This window comes from Pelophylax lessonae, assembly GCF_965119305.1.
Source record: "Pelophylax lessonae genome assembly, chromosome: 6".
Lineage (NCBI taxonomy): Eukaryota > Metazoa > Chordata > Amphibia > Anura > Ranidae > Pelophylax > Pelophylax lessonae.
The window spans coordinates 22,760,516-22,784,369 of NC_138773.1; the positions used below are offsets into that span (position 1 = coordinate 22,760,516).

General features: G+C 52.7%; 1 protein-coding gene across 1 annotated transcript; it reads left to right on the top strand.

Annotated features, from left to right (window-relative positions):
- Positions 1 to 5,816: 5,816 nt before the first annotated feature.
- LOC309557785 (vitamin K epoxide reductase complex subunit 1-like protein 1) lies at positions 5,817 to 22,025 on the top strand. Its single transcript, XM_082260549.1, has 3 exons — positions 5,817 to 6,013; positions 14,189 to 14,298; positions 21,684 to 22,025. The coding sequence occupies exons 1-3, from the start codon at positions 5,859 to 5,861 to the stop codon at positions 21,914 to 21,916; spliced, it is 498 nt and encodes a 165-aa protein (XP_082116675.1). The 5' UTR covers positions 5,817 to 5,858; the 3' UTR covers positions 21,917 to 22,025.
- Positions 22,026 to 23,854: the final 1,829 nt, after the last annotated feature.

Sequence of the window (23,854 nt, forward strand, 5' to 3'; positions counted from 1 at the left end):
CTGAGCCACCCGAACCAGTGAACAAGGACAAAACCTTTCATAACTTCTCAATGGGCCTATAAATCTGGATGTGCATTCGAATTAGAAGAATTGTCCACCTACCTGAAAAACTTTTTATAAAAAGCACTCACACATCTGTCCTGAATAATCCCCCATAATGTGTCTTATGTGTGTATTTCCTATGATTGTCAGCTCCATCTAGTGGCCATGATGCAGTATTTTCCTGAAAAACCACAACCTGTAATACTGCATTATGGTCAATAGGTGGAGCTGACGATCATAGAGAATACACATTAGAAACATTATGGGGATTAATCATAAGACTGCTGAGGCATTCGCACAGCAAAATGTTTAAATAGTTGCCATAGAGGATGATTTTACTAAAACTGGAGAGTGCAAAATCTGGAGCAGCTCTGCAACAAAACCAATCAGCTTCTAGCTTCAACTTTTCAATTAAGCTTTGACATTAAAACCTGTAAGCTGATTGGTTGCTATGCAGAGCTAGACCAGATTTTACACTCTCTAGTTTTAGTAAAGTAACCTCATTATGTCGGGTTAAAGTGATTGTAAAGGTAATTGTTTTTTTAAAATAACAAACATGTTTTACTTCCCTGCTCTGTGTAATAGTATTGCACAGAGCAGCCCCGATCCTCCTCTAATTAGGTCCCCCTCCGGGAACTCCTGGCTCCTACCACTGCTGAGCAAGCTTGATCCCAGGCTTGGCTCTGTGTATCTATTGATCAGCGCCGCACCCTGCTGGCTCCTTACAGGCTGTGATTGACAACAGCAGGAACCAATGGCTCCCGCTGCTGCCTCCATTTCCAGTGAGGAGGGAGAAAACCGCTGCTCTCAGGCACAGCACTGGATTGAGATCAGGCTCAGGTAAGTAATTGGAGGGGCTAGGGAAAAAGCTGAACACAAAAGTTGTTTTTTTTTTTTTTTTTTTAAATCTTAATGCAGGGTGGTATAACTGTGGCTTAGCCACCTATTTTTTTACCCACCTCAAGTATAAACCAGGCCTAAAACTACAGTGGTGCTCCTGTTTCTGACACTGCAATGTCTTCAGTTACTGTTAATAAAATTTATATTTATTTATCTAGTGGAGTCTTTGTGAAATGATTTGCTTATTATATATGTGGGTGTATGTATATGTATGTGCGCTTGTGTATGTATATATGACGTGTGTGTGTGTGTGTGTGTGTGTGTGTGTGTGTGTATATATATATATATATATATTATATATATATACATATACACTGTGTGTGTGTGTATGTATATGTATGTATGGGGGTGTGTATGTGTGTGTGTATATATATATATATATATGTGTGTGTGTATGATAGAGATATAGATATAGATAGAGATATATATATATACAGTGTGTGTGTGTGTGTGTATATGTGTGTATATATATATATACACACATACACACACACACACACACACACTCAGTATCTCACAAAAGTGAGTACACCCCTCACATTTTTGTAAATATTTTATTCTATCTTTTCATGTGACAACACTGAAGAAATGACACTTTGCTACAATGTAAAGTAGTGAGTGTACAGCTTGTATAACAGTGTAAATTTGCTGTCCCCTCAAAATAACTCAACACACAGCCATTAATGTCTAAACCACTGGCAACAAAAGTGAGTACACCCCTAAGTGAAAATGTCCAAATTGGGCCCAATTAGCCATTTTCCCTCCCATGTGACTCGTTAGTGTTACAAGGTCTCAGGTGTGAATGGGGAGCAGGTGTGTTAGATTTGGTGTTATCGCTCTCACTCTCTCATACTGGTCACTGGAAGTTCAACATGGCACCTCATGGCAAAGAACTCTCTGAGGATCTGAAAAAAAAAGAATTGTTGCTCTACATTAAGATGGCCTAGGCTATAAGAAGATTACCAAGACCCTGAAACTGAGCTGCAGCACGGTGACCAAGACCATACAGAGGTTTAACAGGACAGGTTGCACTTAGAACAGGCCTCGCCATGATCAACCAAAAAAGTTGAGTGCACGTGCTCAGCGTCATATCCAGAGGTTGTCTTTGGGAAATAGACGTATGAGTGCTGCCAGCATAGGTGCAGAGGATGAAGGGGTGGGGGGTCAGCCTGTCAGTGCTCAGACCATACGCCGCACACTGCATCAAATTGGTCTGCATGGCTGTCGTCCCCACCCAGATTTGGACGGGACCTTTTCTTTTTTCTTTCATTTGTATAACTATCTTTTAACCACTTGCTGATTTCCAGCAGTACATTTACCTTGCTGACACAAACAAGGTATTGTTTCGAAAGGGACATCCAGATTAGAGCCAAGGGACTTCTAAGTAGCCGGAATCCCTACATTCGTTGTGAAAACTTCTGACTTTTTTTGTTTTCCCTTTTATAATATTCTTCCTAAAAAGATGTTTGCAGGCCACAACCTTTCTTTGCAGACAAGGACAAGGTGGACGTTTTCCAGAGGGAACCCAGATTGGAGCCTGAAGTCTAAATGGTGAGGTATCTGCACTCCAACATATAATATTTGCTCTCATTGAGGAGGAATTTGCTCTCTACCTCTAGGCCCTCCCCTGAATGGAGGTAAGGAGAAGTAATAGGGGGATGTGTAGGCAGGGGCAGACTGGCAACCTTCAGCCCAGGGGGCAAGTACAAACCAGAGGCCCATGGTGCAGCGACTTGGTCCCCCTCCCACTCTCCCTCTTCCCGCCCTCCTCCTGACCCCCATTTCAGGCTGAAGTCCTGCTCCAGGTACTCTCTACTCACCAGCTGAATCCTGGTTCCCAACCTAGCCAGCAGGGGGTGGTTGGAGGGAGCTGGGACATCTCGGTTGGGACTGGCCAGAGGAGGAGAATCTCAAGTGGGGCATCAAACCGGCCTCTGCTTAGACACAGTTTACACCATTCATGCTGGGGAGGGAGGCCTGCACTCTGTCCTTGTCTTCATCCCGCACTCAGTAGGTCAGTGGCAGAGACTTTTTACTTCTCTTCACCAGGGATTCTTTAGGCATGTCTGTGGCAGAAGCGGTGCAGCCTTTTTACAGGACATCAGAGCAGCCCAGGGGGCAATTGCCCCCCCCCCCTTGCCCCCGTCCTCCCCTGTGTGTAGGGAGGACAAACAACCATTGACCAATGCTGGCAAGAGAAAAGAAGCGACAAGCAACAACTGACCAATGCTGAGAAGAAGAATGAAGAGGACAAGCAACCATTGACCAATGCTGGTGTCAGTAGTGCAGCGGACGGTGTCTGTAGGGCAGTGGGCGGTGTCGGTAGGACAGTGGAGGGTGTCGGTAGGGCAGTGGACGGTGTCGGTAGGGCAGGGGACGGTGTCGGTAGGGCAGGGGACGGTGTCGGTAGGGCAGCGGACGGTGTCGGTAGGGCAGCGGGCTGTGTCGGTAGGGCAGCGGACGGTGTCGGTAGGGCAGGGGACGGTGTCGGTAGGGCAGGGGACGGTGTCGGTCGGGCAGGGGACGGTGTCGGTAGTGCAGCGGACGGTGTCGGTAGGGCAGCGGACGGTGTCGGTAGGGCAGCGGACGGTGTCGGTAGGGCAGGGGACGGTGTCGGTCGGGCAGGGGACGGTGTCGGTAGTGCAGCGGACGGTGTTGGTAGGGCAGAGGACGGTGTCGGTAGGGCAGCGGGCTGTGTCGGTAGTGCAGCGGACGGTGTCGGTAGGGCAGCGGACGGTGTCGGTAGTGCAGCGGGCTGTGTCGGTAGTGCAGCGGACGGTGTCGGTAGTGCAGCGGGCTGTGTCGGTAGTGCAGCGGACGGTGTCGGTAGGGCAGCGGGCTGTGTCGGTAGTGCAGCGGGCTGTGTCGGTAGTGCAGTGGACGGTGTCGGTAGGGCAGCGGAAGGTGTCGGTAGTGCAGCGGACGGTGTCGGTAGTGCAGCGGGCTGTGTCGGTAGGGCAGAGGACGGTGTCGGTAGAGCAGTGGGCTGTGTCGGTAGGGCAGTGGGCTGTGTCGGTAGGGCAGAGGACGGTGTCGGTAGGGCAGCGGGCTGTGTCGGTAGTGCAGCGGGCGGTGTCGGTAGTGCAGCGGACGGTGTCGGTAGGGCAGCGGAAGGTGTCGGTAGTGCAGCGGACGGTGTCGGTAGTGCAGCGGACGGTGTCGGTAGGGCAGCGGAAGGTGTCGGTAGTGCAGCGGACGGTGTCGGTAGTGCAGCGGGCTGTGTCGGTAGGGCAGCGGGCGGTGTCGGTAGTGCAGCGGGCTGTGTCGGTAGGGCAGCGGACGGTGTCGGTAGTGCAGCGGGCTTTGTCGGTAGTGCAGCGGACGGTGTCGGTAGGGCAGCGGGCTGTGTCGGTAGGGCAGCGGACGGTGTCGGTAGTGCAGCGGGCTTTGTCGGTAGTGCAGCGGACGGTGTCGGTCGGGCAGCGGGCTGTGTCGGTAGGGCAGCGGGCTGTGTCGGTAGGGCAGCGGACGGTGTCGGTAGTGCAGCGGGCTGTGTCGGTAGGGCAGCGGACGGTGTCGGTAGTGCAGCGGGCTGTGTCGGTAGGGCAGCGGACGGTGTCGGTAGTGCAGCGGACGGTGTCGGTCGGGCAGCGGGCTGTGTCGGTAGGGCAGCGGACGGTGTCGGTAGTGCAGCGGAAGGTGTCGGTAGGGCAGCGGAAGGTGTCGGTAGGGCAGCGGAAGGTGTCGGTCGGGCAGCGGACGGTGTCGGTAGGGCAGCGGGCTGTGTCGGTAGGGCAGCGGGCTGTGTCGGTAGGGCAGCGGAAGGTGTCGGTAGTGCAGCGGACGGTGTCGGTAGTGCAGCGGGCTGTGTCGGTAGGGCAGCGGGCGGTGTCGGTAGGGCAGCGGGCTTTGTCGGTAGTGCAGCGGACGGTGTCGGTCGGGCAGCGGGCTGTGTCGGTAGGGCAGCGGGCTGTGTCGGTAGTGCAGCGGGCGGTGTCGGTAGGGCAGCGGACGGTGTCGGTAGTGCAGCGGACGGTGTCGGTAGGGCAGCGGAAGGTGTCGGTAGTGCAGCGGACGGTGTCGGTAGGGCAGCGGGCGGTGTCGGTAGGGCAGTGGGTGGGTTCAGTTGTTTTTTTTTATCATTTTATTTTTACAGCTTTTTTTTTACAATATTTTTAAGAGCTGTATTAGGGGGCTTTAATGAAAAATCAGAGGTCTAACCAGGGGTAATCTGCATTACATAGGGTAATAAGGAGGTGCCCAGGCACACCTGGCACACCCTGTGTTCATGCCTATGCTGGTGAGTGTATATCTTGTAGAATAATGGGTTGTATAATGTATGGTCAGCTCTATGTAATGGTGTGATGGAATAATTCCTTACAGAATGGGATGATATGATTGGATGAGGGAATTATTGGGGAAAGCTCTCATTGATCCATTATAAGGAAAATGATTGATAATATGAGAAGAATATTATTGTTAGTGTGGATGGAAAGCTGTGGTTGGAGGAGATAGATGAGTGTATGGGCAGCCCTTCCCCCCTCCTCTCCATCCTCTGATCACAATTCCATAGACAATAATAGTACACTGTGCTGTGTATGGGCAGCCCTTCCCCCCTCCTCTGTGAGCCAATCATTGCACTCCTGTAATCTCAGCTCTGATACATTGTATCGCCTCCAATCTCAGAGTGACACATTGTGTTGGCTGCAGTCTATGCTCCGCCCCCATAAGAGATACAAAGTGCCTTACTATCAGCTCCGCCCCCTGAGTGAAGTACATTATACAGGCTAAAGCGCATGCTCCGCCCCCTACAATTGATACACTGTAGTAGTTTATGACCGGCCCCGCCCCCTGTGGGTGATGCAGCCGGTGTGTGCAGCCCTCCCCTGTCCCCGCCTCTTCCTCCTCCTCCTCCAGTAGTGAAGTAGGTGGGCGGAGCCGGGCAGGCGGGACACGTCAGCGGTGCTCGGAGAAGGATGGAGCGGGCGGTGAGGGTCGCGCTGTGTGTGGCGGGGATCGGTCTCTCGGTGTACGCCTATCATGTAGAGACTTCCCGGGAGAGAGACCCGGAATACTCCGCCCTGTGCGACATCAACCCCGACATCAGCTGCTCCAAGGTCTTCACTTCCAGGTCAGTGCATAGGGATCACTGCGCCCTACATAGGGATCACCTCCAGGGCATTACATAGGGATCACATCCAGGGCAGTGTATAGGGATCAGTGCGCCCTACATAGGGATCACCTCCAGGGCATTACATAGGGATCACATCCAGGGCAGTGTATAGGGATCAGTGCGCCCTACATAGGGATCACCTCCTGGTCCGTACATAGGGATCACATCCAGGTCAGTGTATAGGGATCAGTGTGCCCTACATAGGGATCACATCCAGGTCAGTGTATAGGGATTAGTGTACCATGCATAGGGATCACCTCCAGGTCAGTGCATAGGGATCAGTGTGTCCTAAATAGGGATCACCTCCAGGGCAGTGCATACGGATCAGTGCGCCCTCCATAGGGATCACTTCCATGTCAGTGCATAGGGATCATCCCTAGGTCAGTGCATAGGGATCAGTGGACCCTACATAGGGATCACTTCCAGTTCAGTGCATAGGGATCAATGGGCCCTACATAGGGATCATCTCCAGGTCAGTGCATAGGGATCACTGCGCCCTACATAGGGATCACATCCTATTCCGTGCATAGGGATCACTGCGCCCTACATAGGGATCACCTCCAGGGCATTACATAGGGATCACATCCAGGGCAGTGTATAGGGATCAGTGCGCCCTACATAGGGATCACCTCCTCTTCCGTGCATAGGGATCACATCCAGGTCAGTGCATAGGAATCACTGTGCCTTTCATAGGGATCAGTGTGCCCTCCATAGGGATCACCTCCAGGTCAGTGCATAGGGATCAGTGTGCCCTACATAGGGATCACATCCAGGTCAGTGTATAGGGATCAGTGTGCCCTACATAGGGATCACATCCAGGTCAGTGTATAGGGATCAGTGTGCCCTACATAGGGATCACATCCAGGTCAGTGTATAGGGATCAGTGTGCCCTACATAGGGATCACATCCAGGTCAGTGTATAGGGATTAGTGTACCATGCATAGGGATCACCTCCAGGTCAGTGCATAGGGATCAGTGTGTCCTAAATAGGGATCACCTCCAGGTCAGTGCATAGGGATCAGTGGGCTTTACATAGGGATCATCTCCAGGTCAGTGCATAGGGATCACTGCGCCCTACATAGGGATCACCTCCAGGGCAGTGCATAGGGATCAGTGCGCCCTCCATAGGGATCATCCCTAGGTCAGTGCATAGGGATCAGTGCGCCCTACATAGGGATCATCTTCAGGTCAGTGTATAGGGATCACTGCACCCTGCATAGGGATCATCTCCATGTCGGTGTATAGGGATCAGTGCGCCCTACATGGGGATCACCTCCAGGTCAGTGTATAGGGATCAGTGTGCCCTACATAGGGATCACATCCAGGTCAGTGTATAGGGATTAGTGTACCATGCATAGGGATCACCTCCAGGTCAGTGCATAGGGATCAGTGGGCTTTACATAGGGATCATCTCCAGGTCAGTGCATAGGGATCACTGCGCCCTACATAGGGATCACCTCCAGGGCAGTGCATAGGGATCAGTGCGCCCTCCATAAGGATCATCTCCAGGTCAGTGCATATGGATCACTGTGCCCTACATAGGGATCACTTCCATGTCAGTGCATAGGGATCATCCCTAGGTCAGTGCATAGGGATCAGTGGACCCTACATAGGGATCACTTCCAGTTCAGTGCATAGGGATCAATGGGCCCTACATAGGGATCATCTCCAGGTCAGTGCATAGGGATCAGTGGGCCCTACATAGGGATCACCTCCAGGTCAGTGCATAGGGATCACTGCGCCCTACATAGGGATCACCTCCAGGTCAGTGCATAGGGGTCAGTGGGCCTTACATAGGGATCATCTCCAGGTCAGTGCATAGGGATCACTGTGCCTTTCATAGGGATCAGTGTGCCCTCCATAGGGATCACCTCCAGGTCAGTGCATAGGGATCAGTGTGCCCTACATAGGGATCACATCCAGGTCAGTGTATAGGGATCAGTGTGCCCTACATAGGGATCACATCCAGGTCAGTGTATAGGGATCAGTGTGCCCTACATAGGGATCACATCCAGGTCAGTGTATAGGGATCAGTGTGCCCTACATAGGGATCACATCCAGGTCAGTGTATAGGGATTAGTGTACCATGCATAGGGATCACCTCCAGGTCAGTGCATAGGGATCAGTGTGTCCTAAATAGGGATCACCTCCAGGTCAGTGCATAGGGATCAGTGGGCTTTACATAGGGATCATCTCCAGGTCAGTGCATAGGGATCACTGCGCCCTACATAGGGATCACCTCCAGGGCAGTGCATAGGGATCAGTGCGCCCTCCATAGGGATCATCCCTAGGTCAGTGCATAGGGATCAGTGCGCCCTACATAGGGATCATCTTCAGGTCAGTGTATAGGGATCACTGCACCCTGCATAGGGATCATCTCCATGTCGGTGTATAGGGATCAGTGCGCCCTACATGGGGATCACCTCCAGGTCAGTGTATAGGGATCAGTGTGCCCTACATAGGGATCACATCCAGGTCAGTGTATAGGGATTAGTGTACCATGCATAGGGATCACCTCCAGGTCAGTGCATAGGGATCAGTGGGCTTTACATAGGGATCATCTCCAGGTCAGTGCATAGGGATCACTGCGCCCTACATAGGGATCACCTCCAGGGCAGTGCATAGGGATCAGTGCGCCCTCCATAAGGATCATCTCCAGGTCAGTGCATATGGATCACTGTGCCCTACATAGGGATCACTTCCATGTCAGTGCATAGGGATCATCCCTAGGTCAGTGCATAGGGATCAGTGGACCCTACATAGGGATCACTTCCAGTTCAGTGCATAGGGATCAATGGGCCCTACATAGGGATCATCTCCAGGTCAGTGCATAGGGATCAGTGGGCCCTACATAGGGATCACCTCCAGGTCAGTGCATAGGGATCACTGCGCCCTACATAGGGATCACCTCCAGGTCAGTGCATAGGGGTCAGTGGGCCTTACATAGGGATCATCTCCAGGTCAGTGCATAGGGATCAGTGTGCCCTACATAGGGATCATCTCCATTTCAGTGCATAGGGATCAGTCATAGGGATCGCCTCCAGGTCAGTGCATAGGGATCAGTGCGCTCTACATAGGGATCATCTCCAGGTCAGTGCATAGGGATCAGTGCGCCCTACATAGGGATCATCTCCATGGCAGTGCATAGGGATCACTGCGCCCTACATAGGGATCACCTCCAGGTCAGTGCATAGGGATCACCTCCAGGTTAGTGCATAGGGATCACTGCGCCCTACATAGGGATCACCTCCAGGTCAGTGCATAGGGATCAGTGTGCCTTACATAGGGATCACCTCCAGGTCAGTGCATAGGGATCACTGCTCCCTACATAGGGATCACCTCCAGGTCAGTGCATAGGGATCACTGCGCCCTGCATAGGGATCATCTTTAGGTCACTGCTTAGGGATCATTGCGCCCTACATAGGGATCACATCCAGGTCAGTGCATAGGGATTAGTGTACCATGCATAGGGATCACCTCAGGATCAGTGCATTAGGATCAGTGTGCCCTACATTACTGTGCCCTGTATAGGGATCACCTCCAGGTCAGTGTATAGGGATCAGTGTGCCCTACATAAGGAACATCTCCAGGGCAGTGTATAGGGATCAGTGCGCCCTACATAGGGATCATCTCCAGGTCAGTGCATAGGGATCAGTGCGCCCTACATAGGGATCATCTCCAGGTCAATGCATGGGGATCACTGCGCCCTACATAGGGATCATCTCCATGTCGGTGCAGGATGATCAGTGTGCCCTACATAAGGAACATCTCCAGGTCAGTGCATAGGGATCAGTGTGCCCTACATAGGGATCACATCCAGGTCAGTGTATAGGGATCAGTGTGCCCTACATAGGGATCACATCCAGGTCAGTGTATAGGGATTAGTGTACCATGCATAGGGATCACCTCCAGGTCAGTGCATAGGGATCAGTGTGTCCTAAATAGGGATCACTTCCATGTCAGTGCATAGGGATCATCCCTAGGTCAGTGCATAGGGATCAGTGGACCCTACATAGGGATCACTTCCAGTTCAGTGCATAGGGATCAATGGGCCCTACATAGGGATCATCTCCAGGTCAGTGCATAGGGATCACTGCGCCCTACATAGGGATCACATCCTATTCCGTGCATAGGGATCACTGCGCCCTACATAGGGATCACCTCCAGGGCATTACATAGGGATCACTGCGCCCTACATAGGGATCACCTCCAGGGCATTACATAGGGATCACATCCAGGGCAGTGTATAGGGATCAGTGCGCCCTACATAGGGATCACCTCCTCTTCCGTGCATAGGGATCACATCCAGGTCAGTGCATAGGAATCACTGTGCCTTTCATAGGGATCAGTGTGCCCTCCATAGGGATCACCTCCAGGTCAGTGCATAGGGATCAGTGTGCCCTACATAGGGATCACATCCAGGTCAGTGTATAGGGATCAGTGTGCCCTACATAGGGATCACATCCAGGTCAGTGTATAGGGATCAGTGTGCCCTACATAGGGATCACATCCAGGTCAGTGTATAGGGATTAGTGTACCATGCATAGGGATCACCTCCAGGTCAGTGCATAGGGATCAGTGTGTCCTAAATAGGGATCACCTCCAGGTCAGTGCATAGGGATCAGTGGGCTTTACATAGGGATCATCTCCAGGTCAGTGCATAGGGATCACTGCGCCCTACATAGGGATCACCTCCAGGGCAGTGCATAGGGATCAGTGCGCCCTCCATAGGGATCATCCCTAGGTCAGTGCATAGGGATCAGTGCGCCCTACATAGGGATCATCTTCAGGTCAGTGTATAGGGATCACTGCACCCTGCATAGGGATCATCTCCATGTCGGTGTATAGGGATCAGTGCGCCCTACATGGGGATCACCTCCAGGTCAGTGTATAGGGATCAGTGTGCCCTACATAGGGATCACATCCAGGTCAGTGTATAGGGATTAGTGTACCATGCATAGGGATCACCTCCAGGTCAGTGCATAGGGATCAGTGGGCTTTACATAGGGATCATCTCCAGGTCAGTGCATAGGGATCACTGCGCCCTACATAGGGATCACCTCCAGGGCAGTGCATAGGGATCACTGCGCCCTCCATAAGGATCATCTCCAGGTCAGTGCATATGGATCACTGTGCCCTACATAGGGATCACTTCCATGTCAGTGCATAGGGATCATCCCTAGGTCAGTGCATAGGGATCAGTGGACCCTACATAGGGATCACTTCCAGTTCAGTGCATAGGGATCAATGGGCCCTACATAGGGATCATCTCCAGGTCAGTGCATAGGGATCAGTGGGCCCTACATAGGGATCACCTCCATGTCAGTGCATAGGGATCACTGCGCCCTACATAGGGATCACCTCCAGGTCAGTGCATAGGGGTCAGTGGGCCTTACATAGGGATCATCTCCAGGTCAGTGCATAGGGATCAGTGTGCCCTACATAGGGATCATCTCCATTTCAGTGCATAGGGATCAGTCATAGGGATCGCCTCCAGGTCAGTGCATAGGGATCAGTGCGCTCTACATAGGGATCATCTCCAGGTCAGTGCATAGGGATCAGTGCGCCCTACATAGGGATCATCTCCATGGCAGTGCATAGGGATCACTGCGCCCTACATAGGGATCACCTCCAAGTCAGTGCATAGGGATCACCTCCAGGTTAGTGCATAGGGATCACTGCGCCCTACATAGGGATCACCTCCAGGTCAGTGCATAGGGATCAGTGTGCCTTACATAGGGATCACCTCCAGGTCAGTGCATAGGGATCACTGCGCCCTACATAGGGATCACCTCCAGGTCAGTGCATAGGGATCACTGCGCCCTGCATAGGGATCATCTTTAGGTCACTGCTTAGGGATCATTGCGCCCTACATAGGGATCACATCCAGGTCAGTGCATAGGGATTAGTGTACCATGCATAGGGATCACCTCAGGATCAGTGCATTAGGATCAGTGTGCCCTACATTACTGTGCCCTGTATAGGGATCACCTCCAGGTCAGTGTATAGGGATCAGTGTGCCCTACATAAGGAACATCTCCAGGGCAGTGTATAGGGATCAGTGCGCCCTACATAGGGATCATCTCCAGGTCAGTGCATAGGGATCAGTGCGCCCTACATAGGGATCATCTCCAGGTCAATGCATGGGGATCACTGCGCCCTACATAGGGATCATCTCCATGTCGGTGCAGGATGATCAGTGTGCCCTACATAAGGAACATCTCCAGGTCAGTGCATAGGGATCAGTGTGCCCTACATAGGGATCACCTCCAGGTCAGTGCATAGGGATCACTGCGCCCTGCATAGGGATCATCGCCAGGTCAGTGCATAGGGATCACTGCACCCTGCATAGGGATCATCTCCAGGGCAGTGCATAGGGATCATCTCCAGGTCAGTGCATAGGGATCAGTGCGCCCTACATAGGGATCATCTTCAGGTCAGTGTATAGGGATCACTGCACCCTGCATAGGGATCATCTCCATGTCGGTGTATAGGGATCAGTGCGCCCTACATAGGGATCATCTCCAGGGCATTACATAGGGATCACTGCGCCCCACATAGGGATCACCTCCAGGTCAGTGTATAGGGATCATCTCCAGGGCATTACATAGGGATCACTGCGCCCTACATGGGGATCATCTCCAGGTCAGTGTATAGGGATCACTGCGCCCTACATAGGGATCACCTCCAGGTCAGTGTATAGGGATCACTGCGCCCTACATAGGGATCATCTCCAGGGCATTACATAGGGATCACCTCCAGGTCAGTGTATAGGGATCACTGTGCCCTACATAGGGATCATCTCCAGGGCATTACATAGGGATCACTGCGCCCTACATAGGGATCACCTCCAGGTCAGTGTATAGGGATCACTGCGCCCTACATAGGGATCATCTCCAGGGCATTACATAGGGATCACCTCCAGGTCAGTGTATAGGGATCACTGTGCCCTACATAGGGATCATCTCCAGGGCATTACATAGGGATCACTGCGCCCTACATGGGGATCACCTCCAGGTCAGTGCATAGGGATCACTGCGCCCTACATAGGGATCATCTCCAGGGCATTACATAGGGATCACCTCCAGGTCAGTGTATAGGGATCACTGTGCCCTACATCCTACATAGGGATCATCTCCAGGGCATTACATAGGGATCACTGCGCCCTACATGGGGATCACCTCCAGGTCAGTGCATAGGGATCAGTGCGCCCTACATAGGGATCATCTCCAGGGCATTGCATAGGGATCAGTGCGCCCTACATGGGGATCATCCCCAGGTCAGTGTATAGGGATCACTGCGCCCTACATAGGGATCACCTCCTGGTCAGTGTATAGGGATCACTGCGCCCTACATAGGGATCATCTCCAGGGCATTACATAGGGATCACTGCGCCCTACATAGGGATCACCTCCAGGTCAGTGTATAGGGATCACTGCGCCCTACATAGGGATCATCTCCAGGGCATTACATAGGGATCACTGCGCCCTACATAGGGATCATCTCCAGGGCATTACATAGGGATCACTGCGCCCTACATAGGGATCACCTCCAGGTCAGTGTATAGGGATCACTGCGCCCTACATAGGGATCATCTCCAGGGCATTACATAGGGATCACTGCGCCCTACATGGGGATCACCTCCAGGTCAGTGCATAGGGATCAGTGCGCCCTACATAGGGATCATCTCCAGGGCATTGCATAGGGATCACTGCGCCCTACATAGGGATCACCTCCAGGTCAGTGTATAGGGATCACTGCGCCCTACATAGGGATCACCTCCAGGTCAGTGCATAGGGATCAGTGCGCCCTACATGGGGATCATCTCCAGGGCATTGCATAGGGATCACTGCGCCCTACATGGGGATCATCTCCAGGTCAGTGTATGTATGGAAATCTGAGCACTGTACTCCCATTGATTGGTGTGTTGGGATCAGTAAGATTCCTATCTAAAGGAAATGAGTGACCCTTTCCTCTGAAAGCACCGATTGTGGAAGGAAGTTCCACATCCCACCACTCTTACCAGTGAAGACCCCTCCCCCCCACCAATGTGTAGTGTGGAATGTGTAACAATGTATGACTTTGTACCATTACTGTCTGATTTACATTCAATCCTCTTACCGTCTCTTCCAGATGGGGGCGTGGCTTCGGATTGGTTGAAGGCATTTTGGGAGCAAAGAGTCTCCTCAACCAGCCCAATAGCGTGTTCGGGATCCTCTTCTACACCCTGCAGATAGCGCTCGGTGAGTATTGGGGGGACACAGCCACCCTATCAGTATTCCATATTTCCTACTACAGGCTTCCTAGACACTTCAAATCCTAACCTGACCTGACCTCCGTCCAAGCGTCTTCCCCGACCTCCGTCCAAGCGTCTTCCCCGACCTCCGTCCAAGCGTCTTCCCCCGACCTCAGTCCAAGCGTCTTCCCCCGACCTCTGTCCAAGCGTCTTCCCCCGACCTCAGTCCAAGCGTCTTCCCCCGACCTCTGTCCAAGCGTCTTCCCCCGACCTCTGTCCAAGCGTCTTCCCCCGACCTCTGTCCAAGCGTCTTCCCCGACCTCAGTCCAAGCGTCTTCCCCCGACCTCTGTCCAAGCGTCTTCCCCCGACCTCTGTCCAAGCGTCTTCCCCCGACCTCTGTCCAAGCGTCTTCCCCCGACCTCTGTCCAAGCGTCTTCCCCCGACCTCTGTCCAAGCGTCTTCCCCGACCTCTGTCCAAGCGTCTTCCCCCGACCTCTGTCCAAGCGTCTTCCCCCGACCTCTGTCCAAGCGTCTTCCCCCGACCTCTGTCCAAGCGTCTTCCCTGACCTCCGTCCAAGCGTCTTCCCCGACCTCTGTCCAAGCGTCTTCCCCGACCTCTGTCCAAGCGTCTTCCCCGACCTCTGTCCAAGCGTCTTCCCCGACCTCTGTCCAAGCGTCTTCCCCGACCTCTGTCCAAGCGTCTTCCCCCGACCTCTGTCCAAGCGTCTTCCCCCGACCTCTGTCCAAGCGTCTTCCCCCGACCTCTGTCCAAGCGTCTTCCCCGACCTCTGTCCAAGCGTCTTCCCTGACCTCTGTCCAAGCGTCTTCCCCCGACCTCTGTCCAAGCGTCTTCCCCCGACCTCTGTCCAAGCGTCTTCCCCCGACCTCTGTCCAAGCGTCTTCCCCCGACCTCTGTCCAAGCGTCTTCCCCCGACCTCCGTCCAAGCGTCTTCCCCCGACCTCCGTCCAAGCGTCTTCCCCCGACCTCCGTCCAAGCGTCTTCCCCCGACCTCCGTCCAAGCGTCTTCCCCCGACCTCCGTCCAAGCGTCTTCCCCCGACCTCCGTCCAAGGGTCTCCCCCCCCCCCCCCCCAACCTCTGCCCAAGCGTCTCCCCCCCCAACCTCTGCCCAAGCTTCTTCCCCCCCCCCCCCAACCTCTGCCCAAGCGTCTTCCCCCCCCCCCCCCCCAACCTCTGCCCAAGCGTCTTCCCCCCCCCCCAACCTCTGCCCAAGCTTCTTCCCCCAACCTCTGCCCAAGCGCCTTCTCTGCCCAAGCGTCTTCCCCCCCCCCCCAACCTCTGCCCAAGCTTCTTCCCCCAACCTCTGCCCAAGCGCCTTCCCCCCCCAACCTCTGCCCAAGCGTCTTCCCCCCCCAACCTCTGCCCAAGCTTCTTCCCCCAACCTCTGCCCAAGCGTCTTCCCCCCCAACCTCTGTCCAAGCGTCTTCCCCCTCCTGAGCTGTAGATGACATTGGGCAGGAAATTGCACTGTAAAATGTTTTATATGAAGTCCAGCCAATAGGGTGTTGTACCATATAACTCGGGAGCAATAGCTGAGGTTCAGATATCAGATAATCCTCCTAGACCACCACATTCTGGATGGGCAAACTTCAGTTTTTTTGAGATTCCCGACACAAATGCAACCCTCACTATTCAACCATTCAAATACAATCTGTTCAGTTGTCTATCTAGAGTTACATTAAGAGAAGACGAACAATTGGCCAACAGTCAGGGACAGTTGATAATCCTGTCCATCTCCTAGTAGTAGTCACATTCAACTGGACCTAATTGTAATGTTGAAGATGTTTTTGTAGTTTATCCCAGATACTTCTTCAGTTCTAATGAGTGTCAGGAAGATACCCCAACATTTGTATCTACACAGGTAGCACCAACACCCTCATCCATTCTCCATGGAATGTGTAGATGTTGATTGTCTAAGAACAGGAGGGACAACAAACATCTACAAGAACCCATCATGTTCTGGGCCAATCAACATATACAAGAATCCATCCACTTCTCATGCAGTCAACATGTACACCAACCCATCCCCCTTCTCGTCCAGTCAAGGCGTACGCGACCCATCCCCTTCTCGTCCAGTCAAGGTGTACGCGGACCCGTCCCCTTCTCGTCCAGTCAAGGTGTACGCGGACCCGTCCCCTTCTCGTCCAGTAAAGGTGTACTCGTACCCATCCCCTTCTCGTCCAGTCAAGGTGTACGTGAACCCATCCCCTTCTCGTCCAGTCAAGGTGTACGTGAACCCATCCCCTTCTCGTCCAGTCAAGGTGTACGTGAACCCATCCCCTTCTCGTCCAGTCAAGGTGTACGTGAACCCATCCCCTTCTCGGCCAGTCAAGGTGTACGTGAACCCATCCCCTTCTCGTCCAGTCAAGGTGTACGTGAACCCATCCCCTTCTCGGCCAGTCAAGGTGTACGCGGACCCATCCCCTTCTCGTCCAGTCAAGGTGTACGTGAACCCATCCCCTTCTCGGCCAGTCAAGGTGTACGCGGACCCATCCCCTTCTCGTCCAGTCAAGGTGTACGTGAACCCATCCCCTTCTCGGCCAGTCAAGGTGTACTCTGACCCATCCCCTTCTCGGCCAGTCAAGGTGTACGCGGACCCATCCCCTTCTCGTCCAGTAAAGGTGTACGTGAACCCATGCCCTTCTCGGCCAGTCAAGGTGTATGCGAACCCATCCCCTTCTCTGCCAGTAAAGGTGTACTCGGACCCATCCCCTTCTCGGCCAGTCAAGGTGTACGTGAACCCATCCCCTTCTCGTCCAGTCAAGGTGTACGCGGACCCATCCCCTTCTCGTCCAGTCAAGGTGTACGTGAACCCATGCCCTTCTCGGCCAGTCAAGGTGTACGCGGACCCGTCCCCTTCTCGTCCAGTCAAGGTGTATGCGAACCCATCCCCTTCTCTGCCAGTAAAGGTGTACTCGGACCCATCCCCTTCTCGTCCAGTCAAGGTGTACGTGAACCCATCCCCTTCTCGTCCAGTCAAGGTGTACGTGAACCCATCCCCTTCTCGTCCAGTCAAGGTGTACGTGAACCCATCCCCTTCTCGTCCAGTCAAGGTGTACGTGAACCCATCCCCTTCTCGGCCAGTCAAGGTGTACGTGAACCCATCCCCTTCTCGTCCAGTCAAGGTGTACGTGAACCCATCCCCTTCTCGGCCAGTCAAGGTGTACGCGGACCCATCCCCTTCTCGTCCAGTCAAGGTGTACGTGAACCCATCCCCTTCTCGGCCAGTCAAGGTGTACGCGGACCCATCCCCTTCTCGTCCAGTCAAGGTGTACGTGAACCCATCCCCTTCTCGGCCAGTCAAGGTGTACTCTGACCCATCCCCTTCTCGGCCAGTCAAGGTGTACGCGGACCCATCCCCTTCTCGTCCAGTAAAGGTGTACGTGAACCCATGCCCTTCTCGGCCAGTCAAGGTGTACGCAGACCCATCCCCTTCTCGTCCAGTCAAGGTGTATGCGAACCCATCCCCTTCTCTGCCAGTAAAGGTGTACTCGGACCCATCCCCTTCTCGGCCAGTCAAGGTGTACGTGAACCCATCCCCTTCTCGTCCAGTCAAGGTGTACGCGGACCCATCCCCTTCTCGTCCAGTCAAGGTGTACGTGAACCCATCCCCTTCTCGTCCAGTCAAGGTGTACGCGGACCCATCCCCTTCTCGGCCAGTCAAGGTGTACGCGGACCCATCCCCTTCTCGGCCAGTCAAGGTGCACGCGAACCCTTCCCCTTCTCGGCCAGTAAAGGTGTACTCGGACCCATCCCCTTCTCGGCCAGTCAAGGTGTACGTGAACCCATCCCCTTCTCGTCCAGTCAAGGTGTACGCGGACCCATCCCCTTCTCGGCCAGTCAAGGTGTACGTGAACCCATCCCCTTCTCGTCCAGTCAAGGTGTACGTGAACCCATCCCCTTCTCGTCCAGTCAAGGTGTACGCGGACCCATCCCCTTCTCGGCCAGTCAAGGTGTACGCGGACCCATCCCCTTCTCGGCCAGTCAAGGTGCACGCGAACCCTTCCCCTTCTCGGCCAGTAAAGGTGTACTCGGACCCATCCCCTTCTCGGCCAGTCAAGGTGTACGTGAACCCATCCCCTTCTCGTCCAGTCAAGGTGTACGCGGACCCATCCCCTTCTCGGCCAGTCAAGGTGCACGCGAACCCTTCCCCTTCTCGGCCAGTCAAGGTGTACGCGAACCCTTCCCCTTCTCGGCCAGTAAAGGTGTACTCGGACCCATCCCCTTCTCGGCCAGTCAAGGTGTACGTGAACCCATCCCCTTCTCGTCCAGTCAAGGTGTACGCGGACCCATCCCCTTCTCGGCCAGTCAAGGTGCACGCGAACCCTTCCCCTTCTCGGCCAGTCAAGGTGTACGTGAACCCTTCCCCTTCTCGGCCAGTCAAGGTGTACGCGAACCCTTCCCCTTCTCGGCCAGTAAAGGTGTACTCGGACCCATCCCCTTCTCGGCCAGTCAAGGTGTACGTGAACCCATCCCCTTCTCGTCCAGTCAAGGTGTACGCGGACCCATCCCCTTCTCGGCCAGTCAAGGTGTACGCGGACCCATCCCCTTCTCGGCCAGTCAAGGTGCACGCGAACCCTTCCCCTTCTCGGCCAGTAAAGGTGTACGTGAACCCATCCCCTTCTCGGCCAGTCAAGGTGTACGTGAACCCATCCCCTTCTCGTCCAGTCAAGGTGTACGCGGACCCATCCCCTTCTCGGCCAGTCAAGGTGCACGCGAACCCTTCCCCTTCTCGGCCAGTCAAGGTGTACGCGAACCCTTCCCCTTCTCGGCCAGTCAAGGTGTACGCGAACCCTTCCCCTTCTCGGCCAGTAAAGGTGTACTCGGACCCATCCCCTTCTCGGCCAGTCAAGGTGTACGTGAACCCATCCCCTTCTCGTCCAGTCAAGGTGTACGCGGACCCATCCCCTTCTCGGCCAGTCAAGGTGCACGCGAACCCTTCCCCTTCTCGGCCAGTCAAGGTGTACGTGAACCCATCCCCTTCTCGTCCAGTCAAGGTGTACGCGGACCCATCCCCTTCTCGGCCAGTCAAGGTGCACGCGAACCCTTCCCCTTCTCGGCCAGTCAAGGTGTACATTAACCCATTGTCTTCTTGACCATCCCGTTCTTGCAGAATGTTGATTGATTTTGAAGATGCTTTTTGCTTCTCCAAGCCACTTCTTCAGTTTCAATGAGTGTCGGGCTTTTATCCTACCATTACTATCTACGCGGGTAGCACCAACACCTTAATCCAATCACTGTGAAATGTGTAGATGCTAAATGTCCAAGACCAGAATGAACAATCCACATCTACAGAAACCCATCCTGGTCCTCTACAATAACATCTAGAACAATCCATCCTGTTCCTGGACAATGTTGATTGATGTTGAGGTTTCATAACTTCAGGAAGACATTCCTTCAGTTCCAGGGGGTGTCAAGAACATACAGTACTATGGTTTATATAAAGATAGGTAGCACACATACCTCAATCATATCACCATAGAGGGGGTACGTGTGGATTGTCCGAAAACAGGATGGATAATCAACATCTACAGGAACCCACCCTGCTCCTACAGTTTGTTTTCTGGCTTCTCCAAGCCGCTACTTCATCTCCAGTGAGTGTGGACAAGAGGAGGAGGAGGAGGGGTTTTGGATGTGGGGGGGGGGGGAGATTTGGTGATGAGCATTGGGTTACAGAGATGAGGTCAGTTCTTTGTAGTTCTTAGTAGAGGGGGGGGGGGTTGGAGAAGAGGAATGGTGGTGGTGGGTTGTTGGTGATGAGTTTTATGGAGATAAGAGGTCAGTTCTTTGTAGTTCTACAGATAAGGTTTGGGGGGGGGGGGGGGGGAGAAGGTTTGAATGACGAGAGGAATGGTGGGTAGGAGGAGGTTTGGATGAGAGGAATGGGGGGGAGGGGGGGTTTAGACAAGGAGGGTGAGATTTGGTGATGAGTTTTATGAAGATAAGAGGTCATTTCTTTGTAGTTCTACCAGTAAGAATGGGGGGGGGGGGGTTGGTTGAGAGGAGGGTGGTTTTGGACAAGAGGAGGGGTTTATGGAGATTAAAGGTCAGGTCTTTGTAGTTCTACAGATGAGAGGAGGAGGGGGGGGGGGTTTTGGATGAGAGGAGGGTGGTTTTGGAGAAAAGAGGGGTTTTTGGACGGGGGGGGTGTTAATAAGGAGCAGTTTACAGAATTGAGAGGTCAGTTCTTTGTAGTTCTACAGATGAGAGGAGGGGAGGAGAAGGTTTGGATGGGAGAAAGGGGATTTGGACTAGAGGAATGGGTGGGGGGGGGGGGGGGGTGATGAGGAGGAGGCCAGTTCTTTGTAGTTCTAAAGATGAGGAGGGGGGCGGATTTGGATGAGAGGAATGGGGGGGGGGGGTGATGAGGAGGAGTTTACAGAGTTGAGAGGTCAGTTCTTTGTAGTTCTGCAGATGAGGGGGGGTTTGGACGGGAGGAATGGGGGGGTTGGTGATGAGGGGGGGGGTCTACAGAGATGAGAGGTCAGTTCTTTGTAGTTCTGCAGATGAGGGGGGGGATTTGGATGAGAGGAATGGGGGGGGGGGTGATGAGGAGGAGTCTACAGAGTTGAGAGGTCAGTTCTTTGTAGTTCTGCAGATGAGGGGGGGGGTTGGACGGGAGGAATGGGGGGGTTGGTGATGAGGGGGGGTCTACAGAGATGAGAGGTCCTATGTAGTTTGGCAGATGAGAGAGGGGGGGGTTTGGATGGGAGGAATGGGGGGGTTGGTGATGAGGGGGGGGGGGTCTACAGAGATGAGAGGTCAGTTCTTTTTAGTTTCCTGAAGTAGGAAAGGCGTGACACCTCATGTATAGGAATTCAGAGATGTGTTGTCACGTCAGTGTAAGGTAGGAGCACATTATATTCAACCATGACTTGTTTGTGCTTGCAGTATGGATGGCGTTCGTTGCCCGCAGGGTGCTGCACATAACCTCCTGAAAGACATTAGGGCCCCCCTTCCTCAGTACTCCTCCCAAGAGACCTCAGTCCTGATGCAAGCGGTGGGCGGGCTCATGGGAGGAGTTCTGTAAATAGCAAACTGCCTTGGTGGGTGTCGGTGTAGAGCAGTGGAAATTCCTAGGCACTCTGTATTTGCATGCAGACCACCCACAGCTGATATCAAGCCTCCAAGGTTGATAGAATTGAAATCCAATGAATGAAAAGGGTCAAGCTGGGGAGGAAAGTGATAAATGATGCTGGATGTCCTGCAGCCAGGAAACAACTTACTTAAGCTTCTAATGCACATTGTGAGAAGCTCACAGTGTGCTGTGAAATCTGAGTAGGCAAATTCAGCATAAGAGAGCCGCCTGTTGTATACTTCACATCACATTGTCGCCTTGCTTGCTGTTAATGTTTTTTATTCCTCCTTCAGGATTTGTGCCCTCGGTGGCCGCGGTCGCCACCCTCCTAGTGACATCGCTGGTGTCCATCGCCGGCTCCCTCTACCTGGCCTACATCCTCTTCTACATCCTTGAGGACTTCTGCGTCATCTGCATCACCACATACGTCCTAAACTTCTCCCTGCTGCTGCTGAACGTGGTGCGGCTGCGCTACCTCACCGCCAAGCCCCAGAAGAAGAAGAAGAACAAGCGCAAGACACATTAACAGGGGGGCGTGGCCTATGTGATTGCGGTGACGCTTTCTGCATTATGGCTGCAACGACACACTCAGGAATTTTGAATTGACAGTGTTACAATTTTTATAGAAATCTAAATTTTTATATATTTTTAAAGGGTTTCTTAGCGGTTTAATCGTGGTTCAGGATGAGCAGAGCGGTTCTGTGTGACATTTTCCGCCAGATACGAGGATCTTTCTAGGGATGGCTGTGAAATTTTGGGAGGAATTCAGCCAATGAGCAAACTCTCAGGAATTGGGATCCATTTTTTAATTTTCTTGATACCAAGTGAACCTCTAACTCTTTTCTTTACCCATAATCCTCTAGCTGTGCGGTTTTTTGACACTACGGCATATGACCGCCTGCGGAAAGAACTGTCTGTGGATCATTTATGACCCTAAGTGCCTTCAGAGTAAAGGGTCATCCTGTGTCCCAACCATTCCAAGCCTTGTGTTGTCTTCTAATAAATTGGATGTTTTTACACAACGTCTTCCTCCAAGTGTCTACATCACAAATAATACCCAGTCCGACACAACGATTTCTCATCATGCAGGGGCCACCCCACCCAAAATTTTGGTTAGGGCTCATTCACACAACACCGATTGGCAGGGTTGTCCAAACACACTTCCATTGGAAAAGTGAAGGCAAAAAGCCTTGCTGCTCATAGGGACCGTTCACATTGTGCCACATCGGTGTGCACTGCCTGTTAAGACTCCATTTACACTAATATGACTTGGTCAGCCTGACCAGTTGCAGACCGTCGCGGTCCGTTGTGTAATACAGGAACGGTTCTAATAGGAGTGACACAAGTCGCTCCGACTTAGAAAAAGGGTCCTGTACTATTTCGGGGCGACTTGCATAGACATTCATTATATGAAGTCCATGCAAGTCGCGCCGACGTCGCGCTGCACGCGACTTCACAGGTCGCCCCCGAAGTCGTGCCGGTGTAATAGTAACACACTGCTTTATAATATATATAATGTATCGTTTAAATAAAGTTGCACAAAAAAAAAAAAAGCAAGCACTGCGGCACACCAAACCTTTCACCATAAAGCATGCCTATTATTGTGAAGCTGGCTTTACAAGGCTAACTCTTGAAGTCCTCACCAGTGGTAATTTTGCGGTCAAATTTTAATTTAGTTTTAGTTGTATTTTAGTCAACTAAAATCTAATGGGTTTAGTTAAATTGTAATGCATTATTTAAACCAGTTCCTACCCGGTCGTCAATCTGCTATAGGCAAGGTGGGAACTGGTTAAATAATGCATTTATTGGTAGTGGGGGGAAGAGTACTCCAGCGTTAGTAGGAAAAATAATGCCCTGTTATTGGTGTGAGTGGGAGGAATAGTGCCCCATCATCGATAGTGGGAGGAAGAATACTCCATCATTGGTATCAGTAGGAAGAATAGAGCCCCATCATTGGTATCAGTAGGAAGAATAGTGCCCATCATTGGTATCAGTAGGAAGAATAGTGCCCATCATTGGTATCAGTAGGAAGAATAGAGCCCCATCATTGGTATCAGTAGGAAGAATAGTGCCCCATCATTGGTGTTAGTAGGAAGAATAGTGCCCATCATTGGTATCAGTAGGAAGAATAGTGCCCCATCATTGGTGTTAGTAGGAAGAATAGTGCCCATCATTGGTATCAGTAGGAAGAATAGTGCCCATCATTGGTATCAGTAGGAAGAATAGTGCCCATCATTGGTATCAGTAGGAAGAATAGAGCCCCCTCATTGGTATCAGTGGGAGGAATAGTGCCCCATCATTGGTATCAGTAGGAAGAATAGTGCCCCATCATTGGTAGTGGGAGTAAGAGTACTCCATCAGTGGTGTTAGTAGGAAAAATAGTGCCCCCTCATTGGTATCAGTAGGAAGAATAGTGCCCCATCATTGGTATCAGTAGGAAGAATAGTGCCCCATCATTGGTATC